The sequence below is a fragment of the Amblyomma mixtum genome, chromosome 3 (genome assembly GCF_055824585.1).
Source record: "Amblyomma mixtum isolate Tamu chromosome 3, ASM5582458v1, whole genome shotgun sequence".
Taxonomy (NCBI): Eukaryota; Metazoa; Arthropoda; class Arachnida; order Ixodida; family Ixodidae; genus Amblyomma; species Amblyomma mixtum.
This window is the reverse complement of record NC_143014.1, coordinates 203,861,067-203,886,950: the sequence shown is the minus strand read 5'-3', so window position 1 is coordinate 203,886,950 and position 25,884 is coordinate 203,861,067. Positions and strand designations below refer to the sequence as shown.

The 25,884-nt window shown below is 43.8% G+C and overlaps 1 protein-coding gene across 4 annotated transcripts in view; it reads right to left on the bottom strand.

Annotated features, from left to right (window-relative positions):
• Positions 1-4,147: 4,147 nt before the first annotated feature.
• LOC149353359 (nose resistant to fluoxetine protein 6-like) overlaps positions 4,148-25,884 on the bottom strand; it is a 35,609-nt gene continuing 13,872 nt past the window's right edge. For 3 of the 4 annotated variants that reach the window (XM_089582498.1, XM_089582499.1, XM_089582500.1), the window contains 9 exons: positions 25,656-25,749; positions 24,457-24,558; positions 24,160-24,325; positions 22,955-23,034; positions 21,486-21,608; positions 20,519-20,639; positions 18,892-19,078; positions 17,582-17,724; positions 4,148-4,490 (listed from right to left, as the gene is read on the bottom strand). In XM_089582498.1, the coding sequence (XP_089438624.1) occupies positions 4,302-4,490; positions 17,582-17,724; positions 18,892-19,078; positions 20,519-20,639; positions 21,486-21,608; positions 22,955-23,034; positions 24,160-24,325; positions 24,457-24,558; positions 25,656-25,749 (1,205 nt within the window). In that variant the 3' untranslated portion in view covers positions 4,148-4,301. Of the gene's footprint in view, positions 4,491-17,581; positions 17,725-18,891; positions 19,079-20,518; positions 20,640-21,485; positions 21,609-22,954; positions 23,035-24,159; positions 24,326-24,456; positions 24,559-25,655; positions 25,750-25,884 lie in introns of those variants that run through there. The other variant, XM_089582501.1, reaches the window with a different exon arrangement.

Sequence of the window (25,884 nt, the reverse complement as noted above, 5' to 3'; positions counted from 1 at the left end):
ACAAGGGTTCAAAACAGTGAACTGCACCGGAAGGTCATGGCCAGCAACACTAATGCGTGCAGTGCAGAGTCCGTCAACACTAACTGTTCCACCGTCCGCGACACGCACTCGAGACCGAGCCGGCGTGAGAACTTTACGTAAACGACGACGAAGTTGTGCACTCATGACAGAGATATGCGCACCAGTGTCGATAAGCGCACGCACGGGGACACCATCAACACAAACGTGTAGTTGGTTCAAGTGGGAGGTCTGTAGAGGATTTGCGGGCCTGGTCGTGGATGCAGCGTCACCTCCGGGAGCTGCATCAGGTAGTTTTCCAAGTCAGAGCGGTCGTATGAGGCTGCAGCCGAGGATCGAAGGGGCTGCGGGGATCGGAAACGACGGCCTCGGGGAGATGGAGAGCGGGAAGAACAACGTGGTCGGGAGCTGGCGAGATCATTGGCCGAATCTGATTGGTCATGAGGTGGTCGGGGCGGTAAACGGCGGGGCATATCTGAACGGTTGGCATAGGAAAGCTCGGTGCGAGGAGTCGGAAACCATCTATTGCGGCAGTGCCGGGAAATGTGACCGACACAGGAACAGTTGAAACATATTGGGCGATCATCAGGCGTCCGCCACTCTGCTGGATTACGGTAGCGACGAAAGTACGGAGCCCTTGGACGGAAAACATTCCTGGTTGGTGGTCGGACGCTAGAGTTCCCGATGGAACAGATAGCATGTGAGAGATCCAAATTTGCGAGTTCCTCTCGCACGACGGCTTGAATGAGGGAGACATCGGGCAAGGGGTGACTGGGGGTGGTAGGTTGAGGGGCCGCAGGTGCACAGGCCTCCATTTCGCGGCGAACGATCCGGGTGACTGCGTCGGTGATGTTGAGAGGCGAAGTGGGAGGTGGGCTAGGTGGTGGCTGCTGCAAAACACACGAAGATGTGGCGGCCGTATGGGGAAGTCGTTCAAACTGTGGAAATATGCGCCGGCTCTTGACTTGCTCGAAGAGACGGCACTCCTTAATAACGGCATCCACGGTATCACATCCTTTGCACAGAAGCAAATGGAAAGCGTCGTCCACGATCCCCTTGAGAATGTGGCCCACCTTTTTGTTTCCCGACATGGAGGTGTCAACCTGGTGGCATAAGGCAAGGACGTCTTGTATGTACGTGACGTAACCTTCACTGGAGGACTGAGCACGCGACTCAAGGTGTTTTTGGGTTGCGAGCTTCGAAGCATCTGGAGGGCCGAACAGAGCGCGAAGCTTTTCCTTGAAGATGTCCCAACTCGTTAGTTCGTCCTCGTTGGTGTCGTACCATTGCCTTGCTGTGCCAGATAAATAGAAAATTACGTTTGCCAGCATGACGGTGGGGTCCCACCTGTTATGGGTGCTGACACGTTCGTACATGGAGATCCATCTCTCGACGTTTTCAGTTGAGGCACCGGAAAAGATGTCGGGGTCACGGGGATGAGCCATGACCATGAATGTAGTGGCAGTGGCAGTGGCACTTGGCGAGTCGCCGGGCTTCGTCATTGTAGCGGTCCCGGTGTAGCGACCGCTGCGAAGCTCCGTGTTGGGATAGTCCAGAATGAGAGGAAGGGGAAAGTCCTCACCTGCACCAAGATGTTACGTGGCAGGAGGCGTTCACGCCACGCAGAACACTGGTGCACTCACGCTGAACATAACACAAGCACAGGGCGCACCGGATGCCAAAACACAGGCCACTGCCCAGGATTCGGAGCCCGAGCACGCGCCAAGCGCCCTCTCACTTCGTCATGCCTCATCTTCTCTGAGTCGACCCGTAGCAATATCATAAAATTGTATGATATATCATACAAATTGTATGATATTCTATGATGAAGCATCTATGAGGTTATTGCATCATAGAACTTTTTTTCAGTAGGGCAAGGCAACCGGTGATTTCTTTCCAGGCCGCCAGGCGCCGCCAGCATGATAGTGGCGCCGCGGGCTTGTGACCTTATCTGGTCGCCGCAAACAGCGGAGTCTCCACTCATAAAGGTTTCTTGCTCCGTGGTCAAGGCTAAGCTCGTGAGCTCCCGAGAGTGTCTGGTGAAACATTCCTCGCGTCGCCATTCACCCGAAACCGAACTGCGCCTAGCTTAAGCTCATCTGGCTCCCAAAACACCTAGAGGATTTCTATACATACGCGATGCCCTCCAAAGTTGCTACAAGAAAGAACGAAATAGCGCGTTTAAAATGAAGGACCCGATATATAAAAGACACGTACAAGTGCTGAACTAATAACGGAGTGTTTAATCGAAAAAAAAACGCAGATATTTAACTGTGTGTGTGTTTTTTATTAAACAGCCAGCTTTTCAGCGTTTGTACGTGTCTATCCTTTCCCTAGTCCTTCGTTTTAATTGCGCTGTTTCGTTCTTACTTGTTGCAATACCAACTCGCCCACTACGCTATGTTGCTACTTGCAACAAGGTGACCTCGATCCCAGCAGAGAACTGGAAAGTTTCAGAAATAGGGAAGGTGAGGACTTTGAATCGTGACTTTGCCTTGACACTTGCTGATGGTGTCACTGTTTGCGACATACCCCATATTTTAACCATGTGTGAGATTCAGTGTCTGGTTGTGGTTTTCGAAGGGCCACCCTTGTGGCTGCGTTGCCACAGGCTTGGGCGCATGCGCTCTCACTGCCGTACTCCTTGCTGTGATGACGGTCGGTGTTTAGGACACACTGCTGCAGAGTGCGTAGTTTCTTATGCTTACAAGCTCCGGATTGGCCCTCATGGTCAACGTAATGTAGCTGACCATCGCAACTTTGAATGTCTGTGGGCCCCGCTCTCGGCAGAGACAGGTAAAGGTGCACAGATTGTTTTCGGCAAATCGGTTAGCTTTTGTAGCTGTACAGGGACTTTGTTAGATACTGATGAGGATACAGAGATGACCCCGGGGCCTTTGTTAGAAGATTACAGCGTCTGCGTGTCTCTCGAGGTGCGCCTTTTAGCAGGTTGTTTTCTATTTCTGAATAAACGCCTTCCGGAATCTAACCTTAGGTACCAGTCATTGAAATAAATGCGCACTTAACAGACGAAGACAAAGGCATGAAAGGCACAGAGACGACGGGACAAGGACGCATCTGTTCTTTTATGCGTCGTCTCTGTAACTTTTATGCCTCTGTCTTCGTCTATTAAGCATGCCAATGAAGCTAATGTTTGGCAGTTCTCATTGTGTATTCTGATATTTGTGATCCGATCCTTGTTTATGGGGGCTAATCACTGAGGTGTATTTTGCTGTTCGTTTTTTGCTGGTTTGCTTTTGAGCTGAGTTCTTGTTTTCAATGCCGCGTGAACAATTGTAGAAATAATTTATTTCTATGCTCTGCCTTCCGCCCATGTACAGTCGTGGTCAAAAGTCTTAAGGCCAAAAGCTTTTCGCTTCAGCCGCGTAACAGAGCCATAACGGCACCATTAAAAACTGAATGACCTTGAGATTCTAGCAGAAGGTTTCTTTTGCAGCAGAGAAGCTTCCTGCTTGACATGTGTTTTGAATGATCCGCTACACGGAGCATTCTAGGAACATTCATTTCGCTGCAGCTGAGCGCTGTGGCCTTCAGACTTTTCACCAAGACTGTAGCTCTTTGTATATTTTGGTCTGCGTGGGCATGACGTAGTTTCAAGAGCAAGTAAACTGCCTCTCTCACCGTGTACAAAGACTTTCTTTTCTAACCTACAGATTGAACCATTTCCCGTTAAAGTTTCACTAGAAAAAAAGAACATTTTAATATATTCAGTAAATTGCCGCTACTGTGGCGCTCCTGAAAAGATTCAGCATTGCTTAATCGTTTGTAAAGACGCAGTACTGTTCTGGGATGTTCTAGAGCTGACATTGAAAAAGGAAATTGGACTGCTCATACCATACGATACTTTACTGCTCTGCAATATTTGGATGAATCCCTGCACGTATCTTTTCTTATTGGAGTGCACACCCTATGGAAAACTGGTGTGATGGACCGTCATTTTGAGTCTGTTCTATCAACAAAATCCCATTTCCACTGAATGATTGTTAATCTCACGGAAGCGAATGTTAAGACAGATTTCAAACCGGAGTGACACTCCCTCTCGCTGATGTAGATACTGATGATGGGAGCAGGGAAATTCACACGGATGCAAAAAACACTCCAGAATGGCTCACATGTCTCCTTTCCTTTTATTACTCCTTGGTGATTATAGCAAATGATGAATACGAAGGGCACAAGATGGATGACGTCCGTTTGTCTGGTCCTACATTGCAGCATGGCAGCAGGTGGGCAACACTCAAATCCAGCAAAAGCTTTGTAGACCTTCACGGAATCCGTTTGATTTGCTGGTTTGCAGACAACGTCGCCGAAGGTGCTGTGGCTGATTGCGATGTTTTTGTACCTTTATGATCCAAAACGTACTCGAAAATATTTGCAATGGGGCCTTCGCAGGCAAGGAAAAGGAGGTATGCAAAGTAATAGCTGAGGGTTATGATCCCTAGCGTGTTTGTCAGCTGAAAAAGGAATAGAAACGGATATAGTTACAAGTAGGTTCAATCACATACAAATGAAACTGCAACCTTGAAAGAGAGAAAACAATGCTCCTCGTGGTAGGCACGTTGACAGGGGCATACTCTGTTATACTGAAGTGATCGGCAGCGCTCATTTGGCGTACGCGCACATTTATGCAGTGTGCTGAGCAAAAATCAAACTAACTAAACAATGCCAAGGTAAGTCTTTATTTCGGAGTGAAGCAAACTCCAGAACTTCACAGCCTGCAGTTTGAGATCATAAGCGCAGTCCATAAGCTGCCGTTGGTTTTAAATTGAACGCCCTTCAATTTGGCCCCTGGTCACTACCGCACGAGGCCGAAACTATTATAGTAGAAAGCCTGTGATCAGACATGCGACCACTTACTACGCCACGAGCAGCATGTTATAACGATACCGACAGAAGGTACTTTGTTTTTATACGCGAAGGAGGGTGTAGTGCTAGCGTTGACGTGCGTAATCTACAATGCCGAGATGTAATTGCCATACGCCTTGATAACTAAAAGCCGCCTTCATTCGTCTCATCTCACCTTCATGTAGTCTGGATTTGACCTTAATGTAGTCTGGAGTTAACAAAACTGATATTACAGCAATAGCTGCCGAACAGTGTTGAAATCTTAATGTGCATGCGGCCGCCCTGTGCATTATTTTCATTATTTGAGATCCCATGCATGTGCTGCGGTTGCATAAGGTTAGAATTACCTCAGAAGAAAGGGAATGCAAGCTCTGAATTGGTGCTATTTACTTAACGTTGCAAAGACGGTAAAAAAAAAAGATAATTACAGCTACAAGGACGGTAAAAAAAGAGAACAAAAGCAAGCGCCGACTTTTAACTAACGTCGTTTTCTTTTTAGAGCTGGCAAATGTATCTTGCTCAAATACATACCAAAATGCAAAGCTCGGCGAGCCGTAGCAGGTGGGTAGTACTGACGTGTAGCCATGGACAGAAGTTAGTGGAATTCGGGTTCACGAAAAACAAATCACTCTTACATAGTCACAAGGACAACTTTACTTGAAAACATTAAACATGAAGGTATATGCATGCTCCACCCTTTATAGCAACAGCAAAAAAAACAAAAACAAAACAAGTGGCTAGGTAATACGGTAACGCAGGAATATTTTTTTTTTCATGTGACCGCATCCCTTAAGTTTTATTCATGGTTGAACATGACTGAAGAAGAAGCGGCCAAAAATTTTAGGCAGCAGAATGCTGCCTAGAGAAGACAATATTGCGATTAAGAAGCAAGGGGACGAACTTCAGTGAAAGTCAAGGGACTCATGAAGTGTGCTGTTAGAGAGGGGTTCCGTACGAGATCGGTATGAGAGGGTGCAGATATACTCAGTTTGCCCCGGAGTCCGCTGGCAAGGCAGTGAACTGCTATTCATTTACTACTAAAACTTACATGCGACGCACACCTGACCCAGCTCGGCCAATTCGTCAAAGAAGCTATACTTTGAGTCTTGTTCTTTTCACGCGGACGCATCGAAAACATAGTGGTTTGCTGGCTCCTCTGATTGACCTGATCTTACGCAGCGACCACTGGTCTCGGCAGTTTAGCAGAAAGGATGCATGAAGACAATGCGGTGGCAGCAGTGCTTAGAGCTTGGCTCAAAGCCATGAAGAGAAAAATGCGACAGATAATTAGGAACGCAATTAATTAATGTTAGTACATTGTTGAACAGGTTCCTTAAGCGTATTCACAAGCTACTGCTATCGGTGACACCGCATAGAGAGAGAGAGAAAGAGCTATTTAATGAAAAACAGATTTTAGCCGGTTTGAATATTCGCTGACATACTACTCTGCGTGGGGGAGGGTACAGGGGAGCAAAGATGGAAGAAGGGTGCTAGAAAAGAGTGTGGCCATTGAAAAGGATTGCAGTGCAATTCTTCACTGCATGATGACTTCTTTGGGTGACACCGAAGTCAAGTTCTGAGGCAGTACCGGCTGTCCGTTTCTTTTTTATTTTATATATATGGCAACATGTCTACTTGTGTAGGTTGGTGAAATGTTTAGGGCAATTTCCCAAGGTGGAGTACATTTGTAATAAGGGAGTAATTACTCATTGACGTCCACCCGAGCGCAGCCATACGGCTACAAAGGAAAACTATACAGCTTTCTCAGAAACTTCGTAGTTAAAGAAAAATTCGTCCTGGCCCGGGGTTTGAACCCGGGACCACCGCTTCACCGGAGCAGTCGCTGTACCGATTCAGTTAACCGGGACGGCAAGCTTGTGCAGGGCAGTGCAGCATTTCTGAAGCCACCGAGCGAATAAAACTCCGCTAGAGTGATTTTTTCTATTGTGTAACATAATGACCGCTCATATTGTTTGGCTAGTATTTATTTGGGCACAATTGGCAAGCGGTGCGAGGCACCCCTGTTAAGCCGAAACCGCGACAATTTAAAAGAGTTAACCTGCTGTTGTCGGCTTCTGTAAAAAGAGAGCATACAAATGACAGCCAGCCCTGAATGGCGTGAAAGTAAGCATTCTGTTATGCGACCGAATGGAGGCCGTAGAAGACCAGTTACCGCTGTTACACGGGCTGTATCATTGCGCATTGAGTCAATTGTCAGCAGACTCAATGAGGATAGTCCGGTAGCCGCATCGCAGTTTTCAGTGAACATTGAACTTGAATAACTCGAATGGCTATTGGAATCTCAAGCTCCCTTTAAAGCAAGTTGCGCTCACTACATGTAAAAAAAAAGGATATTAAACTAAAGTAAGCCCAGAAAATCATTTGGTTTTAGTTCTAAAGTTTACAACTACGTTAACTTTGTCAAGAACTAATTATTATTCAGTAGTCAAAATGTCAACTGCGCAGACGGTCAGATGCAAACAAGTAGATGCTGTTTTTGTTATGCGCCATTTCTCTGCCTATCGCCTGTTTTCGCCTCTTAGCGGGCTTAGCGGGATTAGACGCCAAAGGCGGCCTGGACAGTCACTGATCTGTGGCAGTTTAGCCAGCAAAAAATTAATGTTGTTTAAACCATGTTCACACCATCGCCCGTAGTCGCACTACTATCGCTGCGTAGATTGCTCCGAACTGTGAGATGTTTTAATAGGTTGTCCTGAGCCACTTTCAAATAAATAGCGATCGTAGTCCAATACGGGATTTTGAGGTTTACTGCTTGATTTTATGTTTTTACTATATGTTGTAGCGTGCCTCGATATTCGCGCCTCCGCTCGCTGGGTGCAGACAGCCTTTGACGCACTCTGCGCCGCTGCTTTCACCTCGTTGCGCCATGTTCGGCAGTCGCTGGTAGCTTACTACGCGCTATGCGTATTGTGCGGTCTCCGTGCTGGGGCATGGCTACTGAAACAATTTGATTGAACTGGAAAGAGGCAGTACATACTTGTTTTTCTCATGCCAGTAACCTTCTGGCTGACTGCGGTGTGTTCTACGCGTGATGCAGTCGCTACAACTGCACAGTGATCGACAAGTTACGGCGGGCTGTTGCGGTCCCCAGTGCGTCGGCATTGGAAAGGGACAGTGGCTATTTCGTTTTTCTTCCTATTCCTAAATTAGAGCACTCAGATGTCTTAATTGCGAAGGATTATGCTGGATTCATTCTCCTCAAGTAACGGCTCCTCACAAGGCCCCGAGTATCTCGGGACCGCACCGAGAATAAATTGTAACAAATACCCACTGTTTTCGAACAGTTAACATTCGCTTTTCCGACAATCTCTGGGACCCCTCTGTCTTTTTAAAGCGACAAATATGCAGAATTTCGCGCATTAAGAGGAAATTTTCCTGCCAAACGAAAATTCGCTATACTGAGCTGGGATGGACAGCTGAAGACGCGTCTGAAACCAAATGGCCATGTTGCCTTCATTCCTTCTCCTAATGGAATGTTCAACAACAAAATCATGTAGGCAATTGCGTTTCCGTCTGGGTGATGCTGACTTGACGCATTTGATGATAAGATGCTACGACGTCTTCCTGAGTTGTAGTTGCTAAGTCGCTAAAAACGATGAAGTACTTGACGAAATCAGGCAGAGGCTATCCAAAATTGAAAGCGAGTTTTCTTCAATACCAGCACTAAAATCTCAAGTCGAAAACATCCAGGCGCTCGTTGAGGAGAACGCGCATGAAATATCATCCATAACAAGCAGGCTTGACGATCAGGAGGACAGGGCACGTCGTTCTAACCTTTTGTTCTTTGGACTAACCGATGAAGAACAAGAAACGTGGTCGGAGTCTGAGGACTCAGTCGTAAATTTCTGTAGTACTAAACTGAACATTGAAATTACACCTACGGACATCGAACGGGCACACCGGCTGGGAAAATTTGATTCTAACAAAACGAGGCCTATTGTAGTAAAATTCGCACGTTTCAAGACTAAAGAACAGATACTTTCTAACGCTAACAAGCTGAAGAACACGGACTACCGCATAAGCCAGGACTACTCACTGAAAACTCGTACCACACGGAAACAACTCTTCGAATATGGAAAGGCACAACCGAAAACATTTAAGCTCCGTCATAACAAACTCATTATCAACAACAAAGCGTACATATTTAACCATAGTATGCAGAAAGTCGTCCCAATAACCCCGTAGCAAGACCGCAACACCAGCACGATTCATAATACGAAGGCCGTATCATTTCTGTACACTAACATAAGAAGTTTACTACCCAAGCTTGACACACTTCGTAGTCTAATCGGCACGACGGAAAACAAGCTTATCATATTAACTGAAACATGGTTAAACTCAACCATTCACGACACAGAAATTCTTTCATTTCTTCCTGAATTTAATATCTTCCGGCGTGATCGCGAAAATAGGCGCGGCGGTGGTGTACTCATAGCTACCCACCACTCCCTCCACTGCACTCTAATTAACATCACTTCTTCTTTAGAAGCCGTGTTTGTAATATGCAACATCTCATACCCACCCATTATTATCGGAACCTTCTATCGAGCCCCAGACGCAGATCCCTCGTTTTCTGAACACTTCTACAACGCCGTTCACTTTTTAACATCGTCATACCGCCAAGCCTCCATTTTCCTGTTTGGTGATTTTAACTTTCCTGCCATCACATGGTCTGACGTCACATTAACAACAGCTAAAAATAACGCCGAAAGCGATTTCGTCAATGCATGCCTTACATTCGGGTTATCCCAGCTTGTTTCCATCCCTACTAGAGAAGATAACCATTCCGCGAACATACTAGACTTAGTGCTCACTTCCCACCCCGACAACATATCTTCCCTTACGTATCTACGTGGCATTAGTGATCACAAAATAATACAAGCCTCGATCTACTGCCAGCTGCCTTATACCAAAAAAGCTAAGAAGAAACTAACACTTTATCATAAAGGGGATTACGCAAAATTAAATGATAAGTTATCTTAGTTTAGCACGTCGTATCTAGCAGATTTCACCACTCGTTCCATTGAAACCAACTGGTCGCTTTTCAAACACAAAATGCACGAACTCATCGATGCACATGTTCCTATAACCGTAACCGAAAGATCAATGTCCCCCTGGTTCAACACTACATTAAAGCGCCTAAGCAACAAAAAGAAAAGACAATATCGAACAGCTAAACGCTTAAACACCCCTTCCGCTTGGGAAAAATACTACACCACTGACAAAACACTTCAATCACTGATCACTAGAACTAAGCGCGCCTTATATTCAAATACATTGCCTAATATGCTACTCACAAATCCTAGACAATTCTGGAAAATTATTAACCCAACCCAATCCAATCCCTTATCTCTTCTCGACGAACACAACAATCCTATTCCTGATCCGGCAGTGCCTCAAGCTCTAAATTCCGTATTTTCATCCGTATTTACTAATGAGCCTGATGACAACCTCCCAGATTTCCCGCAATACAATCACCCAGTCATGCCTGCCGTTACCTTTGATGCTATTGGCATCGAGAATTTAATAGACAACCTTAAGGTCTCATCCTCAGCCGGTGTCGACGGGATCAACTCCAAACTACTCAAGAACACAAAAAATATCACAAGCCTAATACTCTCGTACATATTTCAGCAATCATTATCATCTGGAGTGGTGCCACAGGACTGGAAGGTAGGCAAGGTGATTCCAGTACCAAAAAAAGGTTTGACATCTTCATGCAAGAGCTATCGTCCCATATCCCTCACAAGCATTTGTTCGAAGTTAATGGAACATGCAATTTACTCTCACATCGTCAATCTCCTTATATCAGTAAATTTCTTTCATCCGTGTCAGCACGGTTTCCGAAAAGGTATGTCATGTGACACTCAACTAGCTCTCTTCATTAATGACGTTAGTACTAACCTAGACCTTAACATACCAGTGGATGCATTATTTTTGGATTTTGAGAAAGCTTTCGACAAAGTTCCCCATAGACAGCTTTTTCTTAAACTTTCACGACTGAACCTTAACCCCCTCATTCTTGATTGGATACGAAGCTTCCTTACTAACCGTCAACAGTTCGTACATGCTGATGGACACTCCTCCCCCTTGCACCCCGTTGTTTCTGGTGTGCCACAAGGCACAGTACTCGGCCCTTTGCTTTTCTTAATCTACATTAATGACTTGCCTACTGGTATCACTTCTAACATGCGATTGTTTGCCGATGACTGTGTAATCTACCGGCCTATCACTAACAGCAGCGATCCCGAAATATTGCAAGCAGACCTGGACTACATCGAGTCTTGGTGCAGCAAATGGCTCATGTCTTTAAACACTAATAAAACATCGTTAATTACATTTCATCGCAGGCAGTCCTTTGTTTCACCAAATTACTATATCTCTGGCTCCGTAATTTCCGCTGTTGAATCTTGTAAATACCTTCGTGTCACCATTTCTAATTCCCTGAACTGGGCGTCCCACATTTCTAACATTACTAAAGACGCCAACCGCGTGCTCGGTTTTTTACGCCGTAACCTGCGTCTAGCACCTCCTTCTATAAACAGCTTACCTACATAACACTCGTCCGTCCCAAATTGGAGTACGCATGTGCAGTTTGGGACCCTCATCAGTCAAATCTTTCTCTCGCCCTCGAATCCATTCAAAATCGTGCAGCAAGATTCATTCATTCGAACTACTCCTATCATTCAAGTGTCACTAATATGAAGTTGCAATCTAATCTTCCATCCCTCGATTCGCGACGTAAAATAGCCAGACTATGCCTTTTTCACAAGTTTTACCACTCATCACTTGGAAGCTGTGTCATCTTTCCTGCACATCGAGCCTGTCACCGCCTTAACCACGGAAAAGCAGTCTACCCGCCATCAGCATATACCACTGCGCATCTGAACGCTTTTTTCGTTCAGACAGCAAAGGACTGGAATCACCTTCCTGCCGAAGCAGTTCGCCACATTCATCCAGACCTCTTCAAGGCATTCATAGAAAGAATAACGTAACGCCTGTAATAAGCCCACCCCTCATGTAATACCCCAACTGGGGCATTTGATGTATAATAAATAAATAAATAAATAAATAAATAAATAAATAAATAAATAAATAAATAAATAAATAAATAAATAAATAAATAAATAAATAAATAAATAAATAAATAAATTTCACCAATAGGATAACTGTATCTTTATAACAGATACAGAAACAAACCAAGAGAAAAATATTAAAACTTGCTGACTTGCCAAGAAACCTGATTAAATGAGCCAACCATCGCTTACAACCCCAATGTTTCCGCTTTCGGAATTGACCAACAGACACATCGAACTCATGTGCATGTCGTGCAGCTCAGTCGATCAATGACTATGGAAGAGAAAACACTTCCTTCAAACCAGTAAGGTACTACTATTTCTTCAGTGGTTTTAGATTGAAAATAATCTATCTTCAATCAACTGCTTCAATCAACAATGTCCTGACTAGACAAGAAAAACTTGAAAAAAAATGTAGCTAGCTTACATGAACGAATAAGTGGCATAGAAACTCAAATGGCTTCTCTTGGTACATTGAAGGCAGAGGTAAATGGCCTGAAATCAACTATAGCTGAACTAGAACAAAATGTTTCCAGCCTCTTGAATAAGGTTGATGAGTTAGAAAACCGCAGTCGAAGGAATAATCTGATAATTTATGGCGTTAAAGAAGAGAGCACTGAAACATTTGATGATCTTAGCAAGAAGATAAAAGAGAGTGTGTTTCTTGAAAAGCTTGATTTAACCATTAGTGGAATTGAACGCTGTCATAGGCTGGGAAAGAAGAAAGATGGTGATCGTCCAGTAATTGTGAGATTTTTAGACTACCGTGAAAAAGTATCGATAATGAAAGCCTGTCCCAAACTCAAGGGCTCTGAAATATCGATTTCAGAGGATTTTTCTCTTGGCGTTCGTCAGTTAAGGCAAAAACTATGGGAAAGCTCTGCAGAGGAAAGGTCGAACGGTGTGAAGGTCAAGTTATTCTTCGATAAATTAAGTGTGAACGGGACTTTATTTGCCTGGGACAAAACTGAAAACAAGCGTTACAGGATTACCAAGCACACCTGGCAGAACAAAACTAAAAAAGGTTGTTTTCGGGTTTTAAATACTAACTGTCGCAGTGCTGTTAATAAAGTCGTTGAGTTGGAAGGTCTTTTACTTACGCATGACCCTGATGTAGTAGTGCTGACTGAGACGTGGTTAAGTGAAGATATATACGACAGTGAATTTGTTCCAAATAACTACCAGGTCTTTAGAAAAGATCGTGACAGAAGAGGTGGGGGAGTTGCGATACTATACAAAGCATCTCTACAACTTATAAGATTACCTGATGTCACCGGAGTCGAGGGCATATTCTGCAAAGTTTATGCTTATAACATCAAGTATTTACTAGGTGCCATTTACAGGCCCCCTAACTCTCCTGTCACTGTCTTGCACCATTTAAAAGACTATATCCAGTGTCATGTAAAACCGGGAGACAGAATAATTATGACCGGTGATTTCAATTTCCCGAATAATGATTGGTGCACTTTTTCTTCACAGTCCTGTAATTTGATGGAAAACGAAATGCTGGACCTTGCCTTAAACTTTGATCTGCTGCAAGTTGTAAATGAGCCTACAAGAATACAGCATGGTTCGATGTCCATCCTAGATCTTTTTTCTAAGTGGCACCATTGCGGAAAACATCTCTTGTGATGTTGCTACTGGTATATCAGATCATAAGGCAGTTTTATTGTCACTAAATGATGTTTCTTTAAAGCATGAAGATGCTCTTCATTCCTTTCCAAATTTTTCACGAGCAGATAATGAGTCCATCATTGACATTCTTGACCTTCGTTATGACGATTTCCAAACGAATCCTTGCAGTATTAATGACTTGTGGCTCATCTTCAAGAACATGGTTCATGAATGTATCCGGTGTTTTGTGCCGAAGATATCTAAGCAATCTTGTAGCCGCAACCCTTGGATCAGCAGAGAGACGCTGCACTTGCAGCGTCGACTAAAACGTCTTAAAAAGCGAGCGAGATCAGCCACCCCTTCCATAGCCCGTGTTATTGAGGAGGTGTCACAACAATTAAAAGATCAGACTTTACTTGACAAAGAAAGATATTTTGGTGTCCAACTCCCATCATTTATTAAAAAATCTCCTGAAAAATTCTGGAGGACGATTACCCCGAGTTCCCGCAGTGCCGACATGTTTGTAATAGATGGAAATTGTATTCGCGATGATAATGCAGCCTGTGTAGCCTTTAATAACCACTTTAAAACTGTTTTTACTGCAGAGAATGGTCATCTCCCATCTTTCAATCTGTCTTTACCCCCTATACCTGATGTTACCATATCTGAAAATGGAGTGTTCAATTTACTTCTAAATCTAGATGTTAAGAAATCGTTTGGCCCAGACGACATCCCAAATGCCTTTCTGAAGCAGTACGCGCAATGGTGCTCCAAGTATTTATGTGTCATATTTAGAAGGTCTATAGAGGAAGGCGCCCTACCCGATGACTGGCGAGTTGCCAGAGTTAAACCTTTACATAAAACTGGTGACAAAACACAGGTGCAAAACTATCGCCCTATTTCACTTACTTCCACAGCGTGTAATATACTTGAGCACATTATTCATAAACATTTATCTACCTTTCTTGAAGAACATAACGTAATATCGAAAGCTCAACATGGTTTCAGGAAAGGATATTCGACATGTACACAGCTAATACAAACAATTCATGATTTTGCAGAAGCCATAAACGAAGGAAAACAAACTGACGTAATATTTTTAGATTTCCGCAAGGCCTTTGATACGGTTTCTCATAACAAGCTAATATATAAATTGAGTTCTGTAATAAAAAAACGATAAACTAATAACCTGGATTAAGGCTTACCTGACAAACAGGCGCCAGTTTGTTACACTAAATGGTGCCCTCTCACATTGCATTCCAGTTGAATCGGGAGTTCCCCAAAGATCTGTGCTTGGACCGCTGTTGTTTATTATTTATATTTACGATATCGTCCAAGATCTCTCTGTTAATGTTAAGTTATATGCTGATGATTGTGTCCTCTATGAACGAATTAACTCAAGTGAAGATCAAATCAGGCTAAATAATGACTTTCGGAAAGTAATGCGCTGGTGTGATAGGTGGCAAATGGTGATAAATTTTGATAAAACAGTATATATGAGAATAACGCTTAAAAGGAATCCTCTTCTCTACCAGTATGGTACTTCCGATAGTGCACTCTCAGAGGTAACATGCTACAAATATCTCGGCCTATGGATTTTCAATAATCTTTCCTGGAACAAACATATTGATACCATCTCGGCAAATGCTCTGCGCAAAATATTCTTCTTGAGGCGTGCACTACGGTTCGCTACTCCTGAAACACGTTTCCTTGCGTATAACACTATTGTGCGGCCAATCTTAGAATATGCCGTAATGATCTGGGACCCATATACCAAGATTAACATTAACAAATTAGAAAGATTCAAAAGAAAGCAGTAAGATTTATTTATAATTCCTATGGACGCACCTCTATCACTAATCTTATTAAAAAGAGTGGCTTACCATCCGTTACTGATAGAAACCGTATCTGTCGTTTGAAATTCTTTTGCAGTTAATTCATGAGCAATACAACATTGACATCTCGAAAATTGTTAGTTACTCTAGTGGTTATGCAACACGCCTGAGACATTCTCTTTCCGTAAAACCTTTATCCACAAGAACGAACTGCTACAAATATTCCTATTTTCCGAGAACCATTACCGAATGGAACAACCTTGCTGGTCATATAGTCGAAGAGAATAATTTGTCCCATTTTGAGGAGCTGCTGCAACAAGTGAAGAAATTTTGAATGTTCGGTTGATGAGTAATTTGTTTAGATTTACTTAACTATATGCTTGGCTCTATGACTGCAGTATATATACCCTGAGGTTGTGAATTGATACAGTACAGTGTGATGTACTAATTTCGTTGCTGTGACGCCTTGTCTGCTGTATTTCCTTTTCTTTGTCCTTTGGTGTTACACAAATCATGTACCCACCTGCGATGGTCTTGTAGTTCAAGACCGCAGTATTTATAAATAAATAAAAAAAAATCTTGTCATGGAGGCACGCATTCGACGTCTTTAGAAGAGCGCTCAGATCCCACGCGTGCCAAAATATTTCCAGGCGCGGCATATGTCTATTTTGTTTACTGACTCATGACTCAAGGACAAGTCATTCCCGAGGAAAACTTATTATCGACACCCAACATACAGTCAGCCGCCATTCCAAGACCCTTCTATTCGTTCCTTTAATGCATCCGCAGCCGCACCCTTGGTCCAAGAACTGAGTGTGAACCGTAAAGATCCCTTAGTAGCATATGTAAATATCGATAAACAGCCACTCATTCCAGCAGCAAGTGCGGGAACGATCGAACGCAAATTGGGTACGGCCGGGCCATGAAGGACATGCGACAAGGAACCTCGTTGAACCTTGACCCCTCCTCGGACAGCTCAGCAGCGGAATTTGGTAACAAGGCCCGACAACCCCTTGTGGCTCATTACTGCTTGCGTGCGGGGTCATGCAAACACTCTGGGCTAAACTATCAAAGGGGAATCGGAGGCACAAATGTTGCGTTCCTCCCTTCTGCACATCCATCTCCTCAGATCGTCCAGAGACTCCGACTTGTCGCCTCAGCCTCGACAGCCCTCTGTCGCAGCAACAAAATCGCTCGTCTCTGCGGCTGTCAGCAGGAGGGGCAAAAAAGAAACACTATGGGGCATGCCACCACGAAAATGTGCGCGATGGATTTCACCGATGCCATGTTTGCGTTACATAAACGAAAGGAGCCCTTTTCTCTCACTTTACCCCTTTTCTTTCATATCGGAGAGGGACTTGCGGCTTTGTTGCAGCTCGAGATAAGTCCTCATGATTGTTGGAAACGTCTTCGTTATTTAGAGCATGCGGTTTAATGTATTGCGTGGAAGTATGCTATATTAGTTCCGCGAAGATAACTACTGGTGACAAGGCACCGAGTATCCTCGGAAGCTGATGCTGGAACTATTAAGTGTTATTGCGTAAGTGACTGAAATTTACAATTTGGTCATTCTTTCGTACGACCCTATCTTGTTAGAGTACGAAATGTACCGAATTTCAAAAATTAGCGGAAACTTTCTGTTCCAAACATTCCGCGGACGCGCTGCACTGAGTGCATACCGGAAAGTAGAACCGACAAGCCGCCGATGAGAGTGTTGTCTTCACCCCTGGAAAGAGGCACTGCTCCACTGAGGCGCCCAATGAGGCATCATAACATGCTACTGCACCTAGCGCCATCTTTCAGCCTGCATGCTCACTACTCAATCGTGGTTGAAATTTTTCGTGTGGCAGCGGCGCTTCTAGATCGCGTACGAAAATTCCGATGGCCTGTGACTCAATGGGAATTGAGGTTGTCCGTGTGACGGAGGTATTCCAGCTTTCTTAAATTCAGCAATGAATACTGTGAATGTCTACTTTAACTTTGGCTTGTGGGAATAATATCTCTAGAGAAAGCTGGCCTCGCAAGTAAAGTGATGATGTCGATCTGTCGGCGGCGCGTTCTTTTTTTGGCTGCTCTCATTTTTTTCTTTGGAGCAGCTTTATATTACTGTCATTGAAGCTATCGCGTGTTCGCTCCACGACTCGCGTGGCTCACCTGAAAAAAGTCGTCCAAATTGAAGCGAGTCTTGACCAAGCCCATTCGAAGAAGAAGGAACACTCCGTGAAGCAAGTACACGCCGTAGGTGAGCCTTGCGAGGGGCAGAAACCCTTTCCACGATGAAATCCGCCCTAAGATACCTGCGAGGTAGGAGTTTAACGGTGAAGTGGTCCATCAAAGCCAGATTTTACTTTGATGGTTTAACGCCTCCTCCAGCAGACAGCACTAGAAACCGAATTGCACTGCGGAATTCTATACAAACATGGCATCAGATTTGAAGCCACCGAAGCAAGATCAAAAATAGGGCTGAAAATAAGCGGCATACCCAGCTAAACGCTAGGTGAAATGGAACGGCAAAGGGGAAGTGCAATTTCGCATTGGCTACTCGGTTTCAGTACTTACTGCACTGTATTGACAGTTATTGACAGTTGTTTTATTTTATTTTCTCACTGTACAGTGAAAAAAAGGAACCATGGGAAAAGCCGTTCAGGCACGGCTTGAGTTGTCCTTGGCCCCACAACAAGCACTGGCAGCAGTGAGAACAGGGCAAAAACAAAGCAAAATACGCAACAATAAAAATGGAGCCATACCAAGTGTTACAAACATGCAACTTCTTAAAACAAACTACATAGACCAATTTAGCGCATATCACATGGCACACAAAATAGAGTAAGATTCAGTAGTTTCAACAGGAGAACATGGCAATGAAATCAGAAAGTGTCAGTTTAGTAATGTCGATACCCTGATTTATATAGTCATTTAGCATCCGTATGACTTTATCATGCCCAAACGACTAGCTTAAGAGCGCATTCTTAGCCAGGTAGGGCTTGTTCGTGCTTGTGTCCTTATCTGTCAGCGTATTTATCAAATCGCTGCTTAGCTCAATATTAATTTTTGTTTAATGCAAAATCTGTTCGTCAAGTGAGTGATGCCACTCAGTGGAATGGGGAGAGGGGACGCGGGGTATAGAGGAGAAAATGCCGCGACAAATCACAAAACTGGAGAGGAAAAGCGGAAAAGGGGAGGAAAGCGGCGTAGTCCACTGCTTTGACCACGAACGAACCCGGTGGGATGCTGTAACGGGTCCGTCGTCTGGGTTTCAGTGACTGCACTTTGTACGCTCCATCGACAACACGACTGGGTCTGTATCGCACAGCCGGTAGCGCATGCGTTTGCTAATGCGAACGCATACACCACCGCATGAATCGCATTGGCCGCCTGTGAATTTTTAGCATTGAAGCTTTGTCTTTCTTTTTGAGTTTGTCACAACCATCACATTGCCTCAGCGTGCGGTACGTTTCACGTACCTCCGTAGCCTGTAGCGCATGCATAGGCCGGCCAGCACAGGGATAACGCCCATAGAAGTCGGTGGTAGCCTCCATAGATAGCGTTGGTGATGGGGTCTGGAATATTTCCCCGATTCCACGGCAGCGTCACAAATAAAACAAACCACGCTGCCGCGGTTGACAGAGCCCACAGTATAAATTGCACCACCTTGAAGGAAAAAAAACATAAAAAACAAAACAAATATAACTAGTGCTTAAAATTATTAGTTACCAAATTTTCTTTTAAAAGCCGGGAAAGATAACTCGGCTCTCTCTGCACAGGCTGATGTACTGCAAGTAGAACATTATTTACTTGATAGAGCGCAGTTAAAGATGGTTAACTAAAATTAACTAGGCAGCTTTCTTCGTTACTGGTTTTATGACCCAATATTATACTGCTAAATTGAAGGCCATCAATATGGAAGGCGAACCATGATTTAAAAATTCGGAATTGGCGGTGTGGTTCAAGATATCGAGCGTGAAGAAATCGCTTTTAAAATCTTGTTAAGTTGGCTTTCACACACTACACTTTGATCAAATATCGCTCGAAGGCAGTGCTTATGCAGTTCATGTGTTTTATTACGTAGAATACGTTGACTTTGATTCCGTGGCAAAACCACGCGAAGCGACGTGATTTGATTAAAGTACAGCATGAAAAAGAATTTCAAAAATCTTCAAAAGCGTCTTTTTCACTTTCAGTATGTGGAAGCACGATGTCAATTCAGAAGTTTTAAAAAGGGGTCTCACTTGCTATATTGGCCTCCTTCAATTCCGCAACATAATCTTGCCCTTTAAAACAAAAAAAATGAAAAAAGGTGTTTAGCTATTTCATTAATCATATTTTAATAGCACTCTACCACATAAGCGACGTGCGCATTGCCGTACAATCCACCTGGGCAGACCACCCCGGTGTATCTTTCACGGCTTTTAAAAAAAATTTGCTGCTTATAATTTTAAACATGCGGTACACGAGTGTTTGCTTTGTCCACATGTACTAAAAAAATTATGCATGCAATTCCTCTGTGATTATGTCGTTCATCTGACAGCGACGCTCGTATTTTTGCGGAGGTTTCGAAGAACTACTGGTGGCCTTATAATAGCAGCTACGTTCTGTTCAACTGGGCTGACAAATCGTTAGGACGACGTACCTGGTGCTCACCGGTACTGATCGGTATTCTCGCGGTGACCGTACAGCTGCCGCAAGTTTCCAACCTCGCCTTTCCTTTGTAAAGCCGTCTTCAACTACTGCAGTCTTCAACGACAAGCTTTAGTGCAGTACACGGAAGATATCTGTGCGCTATAATGAAATCTTCTGAAACACATTATATTTTTGCAGATCAATAATGCGGCACGAAATATAAAAAACTTTGAAGTAAAATAGCTTGCAAGGTTTTAATTTGCAAGAAAATTAAAGGATCATCAACAGCCCAAAATACATATACGCAAGGCACATGCTTTGCTTTTTCCAAACAAACCGTGACAACCTGCGGAACAGTAGTTTTCATGTCTAGGAACTCTGAAACTGCATAGTTAATGGTTATCATTCTTAGACCACAAATTAGGGTATGAATGGAGGAGTTGAAGATAAGTGTGGCCGAGGCATACTTACGCGAGGTATTCTTGTTTTGCTGTATTTCACCGCTGCGTATCCTGCCAGGATTCCGCTTACGTATGTCGCCACATGTGTTATTGGTCTAAAATATATGAGCTCAAGGGTTTTGAAGACACGTCTGCAAAAGATAAAAATGACTTCGGACTCTTAAAGGCTATACCGACTATTGCATCGATCGGAGAAAACCGAAAAAATTCTCTATCCGCACGCTTCTACGGGCTAAAATTTCGCGCAGAGGTGGCATTCGGCGGTTAGTTTTGTTTTATATTACATTTGAGTGGAGTACTTGCCTGATTCGTTAAAAATTAATCGCAAATCTTCGTCGTCTGCGGCGACGGCGGACCAAAAGAGAAGGCTATCTTAGCAATGACGCCGGTAGCGCCGTCATGTACTATCCGGACGAATGGGGACTGTACGATTCTGCAGAGAAAAGCATGGAAGGAACGTAAGCTGCTGGGAGGACGGCAGTCGCGCGCTAACAATGTTTTCTGCTACCAATGTTGGTACAATATTCGAGAAAGGTCTTTCAAGCCAATCGCACAACCGTTTTCTCCTCCACTGCGTTTCGCCGCAGCATCAGCGGTAGCTAACGGCAGCTCACTCGTTCCTCCTGTGAGTTCAAATGGCGCTACCGGTACAACTGCTTTTAAAGCTTGCTCTTTTGCTCCGCCGTCACCGCAGACGATGTAGATTTTTTATTAGTTCTGACCGAATCCGGCAATTACCCCTCCCAAAGGTAAAATAAAACAGAACTGACCGCCAAATGCCACTTTTGTGCAAAATGTCAGCCCGAAGAAGCGGGAGGTTAGGCCGAGGGCTCCCTGGATTCGCCTTTTTTTTTTCTGATCGACCGAACAGTCGGTATTGCTTGCATGGCGCAAAAGAACAAAATCGAAAAATTATAACGTCAGCAAGACGAGTCTGGACTAAATGAGAAGATTATTATGCGTGAGTGCAACAGTACCTTCCGTCATTCGTGCCCGTTGTCATGCCAAAGAGCAGATTCGAAAAGTACGTTCGCAGAGCTGTGAAGGTGCTGCAGGCGAATGAGGCCAGCACAAGCACCGTGACAGTGGCTTTTGGAAATCTGCAAGCATGAATTCAGTGATGTACGGCTTCTGTCGAAGAGAAAACTGTATATGCGGAATGGATTCCGCATACCGATATAAGATTTCTTCACATGTTCGCTTCCAAGTCATACTAATCATCCAATAAGTAAGAACATAACACTGTCTTTTTAACGTTGTGGGAATTTGGTCGGCGCCTTTTGATATACTCCTTGTCATTGAGTAATGAAGTAGCAGTATTAATATAGTAATAATATTAAATGTAGTGGTAGTAGTAGCAGTAGTATTAATAGTAGTTGTAATGCGGTTTAACATCCCGAAGCAGCAACGTGAGCTATGAGGGACGCCGTACTAGAAGGCTCCGGAGTAATTGCCACCACCCTTTTTAACTTGAACAAACATTGCACAGCTCGCGGGCACTTTGAGCATTCCGCTTATCTCGAAGTGCGGCAGCTGCATCTGGGATTCGTTCACGCGAACTTGAAGCCGAGCGCCAAAGTCACTGAGGAACCACGGGAAGTCTCGAATGATAAAGTTGCCACTTATATCGAGCACGAAATTACTTGCAGGACATAAAACGCTAACAACTGTCACTAATCTAGACGAAGAACGCTGCTATAAACGCAACGCTGGCTGGCCGAGAATGTATCAAGCACACAGAAAAATTTCTCAGGAACCAGAAGAGTACAATGAGATTTTATCGAATTTTCATTATTTTCGCAGTTAGTAATTGGCTGAAGGATATCGAAATCCTCGGTATCGCCGGCATAGGCGAGGTGGCGCAGAGAGCGACCCGATTGGAATAAGGGAAAATAAACAGAGCCGGTTTGGTATGCCGCCCATGAAAACAGAAGTTTTTATTATAACGGCGGTTATGCCGAGAAGACGCCAGAGATTGTTGCACCTAAATCGGTACCATCCCCGGGTTCTTTATATTTTTGGGCTCAGTTATACAATTCAGCTTGGCATAAAGAAGTTTTCACAGCAAATTACAGGTACGTTGAGTTAATCACATGCAATATTATTGCTTGCCAAGTCAGATTAATCATTGGGCGCTAAACCATCGTGCAGAAAAAATAGAGCCCTCTTGACTTGAAACAAGTTATGTAAACTAGCGCTAATCCCGCAATATTTCTATGTAGCCGAGGCACAATACTATAAGCGTCAATAACCTCTTTTATATAGGTTTTATTAAGAGGGAACCAAAGAAAAGTAAAAAAAAATGTTTTACGTTCGTGCTGTGTAGACATAATCACTAACGGTCCTCGCATTGTACGCAGTTAAACTTTTTTTTAGGAGTGTGTATGAACAGGTTTTTGCATGGATGAATAGTCTAGAGAAAATATCCAAACCCTGGCAGGCTTACCTTGAAAGGAGCATGGCAAATGGAAATGTGACGGCGAAGACTTGCATCTCCGTACTGACGTACCAGAGGTGTACTAAGCACTGAAAACAGCGGAATGAGAATTTTAACACTGAACTGCGGCAGAACGACTGCAAGAAAAAAATATATTTTTCTCAGTAGATGAGGTCAGGCTATTTTGAGCATACCTGCAGGTAACCGAATTATGTTTAAAGAAATGAAATACCTTAGCATAACTCAATGCTTTCTTGAATCAACACTAAACGGAAAAAAAAAGTGTTAGGACGATAGATTATGTTCTGAGATCACAAATGCGTTCTGCCTGCCGAGATTAAAGCTTCGGTAAGCAAGAAAATTACGTAAAAGCTAAAGGAATAACTCTGCTTCTTTGGTAGAGTGCTTGCAATTGTTCAACCGAAAATAATGAACGGAAATCCCTCCTGTATATTGCTCAGAATTTCAGCAGTTTTTCAGTAACCACATCTCACTGTCCGCACGTATTTAAGCTATTTATACGGGCCAGAGGCACATAATCAGAGTCTATGCAGTGCAGTTTTTCTCTTTTGTATCAGAAATATCAGGAGAGATTTGAAGACCGTCTGGAGAACAAACATAATAAATTTAAATTTCCAAAGCGTTGGTGATGAAGTGTTATTTAATGAGCGTATAACCTTTGCATTCCAATCGTATACATACATTTAAATTTCTCTTAATAACATGTAAACTTCTTTAAATGGAGCACAAAATGCTAGAACAACACGTATTCCATAGAATGATACATTGCATTAATATTCAGTGTCGCATTCAAAGCGGCAAATAGGACAGCCTGAAGCACCACAAATTCGTAAGAGGTGTTATTTAAACTAGGAAGTGGAGCTATTAACCTAACACTACTACACGCTTATTTACCACGGAGATAACTTAGTGGTGTACTTTGCCGTTTTTTGCAGTATATGTCTGAATAAGTCTGCGACGCTTCGCTGGGGTAGTTGTGTAGGTTCGTGCATTATCTGAGTAAAATTTATCGGGATGTGCTGTATCGAAGAATTCCGCTTTCGGATCATCGACGTGAACTGCAGAAAGATAATTTTGAAACAGGCATAAAAAAAATACAATCGTATACGCTCTGAAGACCCGCACGTGTGGGATGCGCGCCATTCGTGATTCGTGAAAGTGATTGGGGCAAAAGTGTAAATGGGGATACTTGCTGTTTCGTTGAGCGCGTTGAAGTTGTTCATGTGCGTGACTACTGTCCACCAGTTTTTTGCACACCTGTCGATCTGTTTGCCAAAAAGTTCTTGGTCAGCAGGACCTTCAGCCATAGCTGGTAGCAGGAATGCAAAGAACACCACTAATAGAACGGGCACCGTAAGTCTGTAGCAAAGAAAAGTAGATACACAGTAAGCAACGTAGTTTACGTGTACTTAAGAGCCGCACCGAAGTTCTGTCGAATGACAGATCTTGAAGATGATATTGATATTATTGATATTGAATACTATGCTCACCTGACATATCGGTGGACTAAGATATGCAGGTAGGAACGCAAACACTTCTTCGGAGGAAGTTCTTGATCGACCACATTGATCAAGTACGAAAACGTAAATCCTCTGTAGAAAAAAACATTGCGTTACGGCGCTGTCGTTTTACGTGCAAAGACCTCAAGAAATCTCTAGCAACCTCTTCGTAATGAACAAAATGCTCTTATCTGTCTGAGGCCATATTCTATAGGTTGCCATTTTAAAATGGCAATTTCGTGTCCGTCTGGTCTTCTGTCATTGGTCACCCAGATGTACCCGCGACTTTCAAGCGTCTGTGGAAAGCGACCCGGCCATTGGGTAGAAGGCGACCGACCTCAGCGATGGTTGCATATCGCAGCCAACGGCAACCAGTGGGCCGGTCCGGTCGCCTGTTGTTGAGAGAGCCCTAAGATGCACTCACCAGTGGCTCTGCATATCTCAGTCAATGCCAGCCAATGTTGAGGTCCGGTCGCCAATCACCCAGTGGCCGGGTCGCTTTCTACAGACAGCTTGAAAACCGCGGGTACGTCTGAGTTACCAATGACAGAGGACCAGACGGACGCTAAATGACCATTTTAAAATGGACATCCTATAGATAACGCCCCCTGGCTTCCTTTTTCGAGATTCTGGTAAAACCTAAAATACACGGACTATTCTTATACTTTAAGCTAAACCACAGGGACGAATGAACCCGATATTTTCCAAGTTCCCTCGTAGCGCTGGTCAATAGTAAAGGCCGTGACATGGGTATGTGAAAACGGGGAGAACATGGGGATATATCACTCAATCAAAATGAATATCCAGCAAACGTTCTTGACAAGCGTATTTTATTTTGCAGTGCAAGTTACCACCGTATCGGGGAACGTGGACAGCTCATTTAGGCTCTTCACCGCTTTAGTGGGTAGAACTGCTCGGATCTTGGCTCAACGCAATTACAAGAAGGATTCTCCTGCCTGTTGTTCATCCATTTTTCCTCTGTGGCGGTAAGCGCGCAACTTGCCCTTCACACGCCTGAGAAGCTATTCAATGCCTGGTACTCTTACGGTGGCACGGCGACAACATCAACGTGTCGGATGTGCAAATGTTGGGAAAACGATGCACTGGTGGTGCAACAGCTAAGCGCTAGAAAGCAAATTGCGGTGTTGTAAACAGAGAATCCACTGCAAGTGTCAGCTTGCATCACTTACTGAATGAAGAAAAGGCTGGAAATCGATAGAAACGCGTTTGTTATAAGCTGGAAATATACTCTGTCTCCAAGGTCAAATATTTTGAAGCCGGAATCTGCAAAAGAGAAGTTATAGTGCGTACAAAGTCAGCAGCATTGTGATTAAAATACATATCAATTCACATGAGTAATCGATAGTGCCTCGTTGTCTCAGCATTACTGGGTGGCCATGACAGGCCGGAAAATATTCA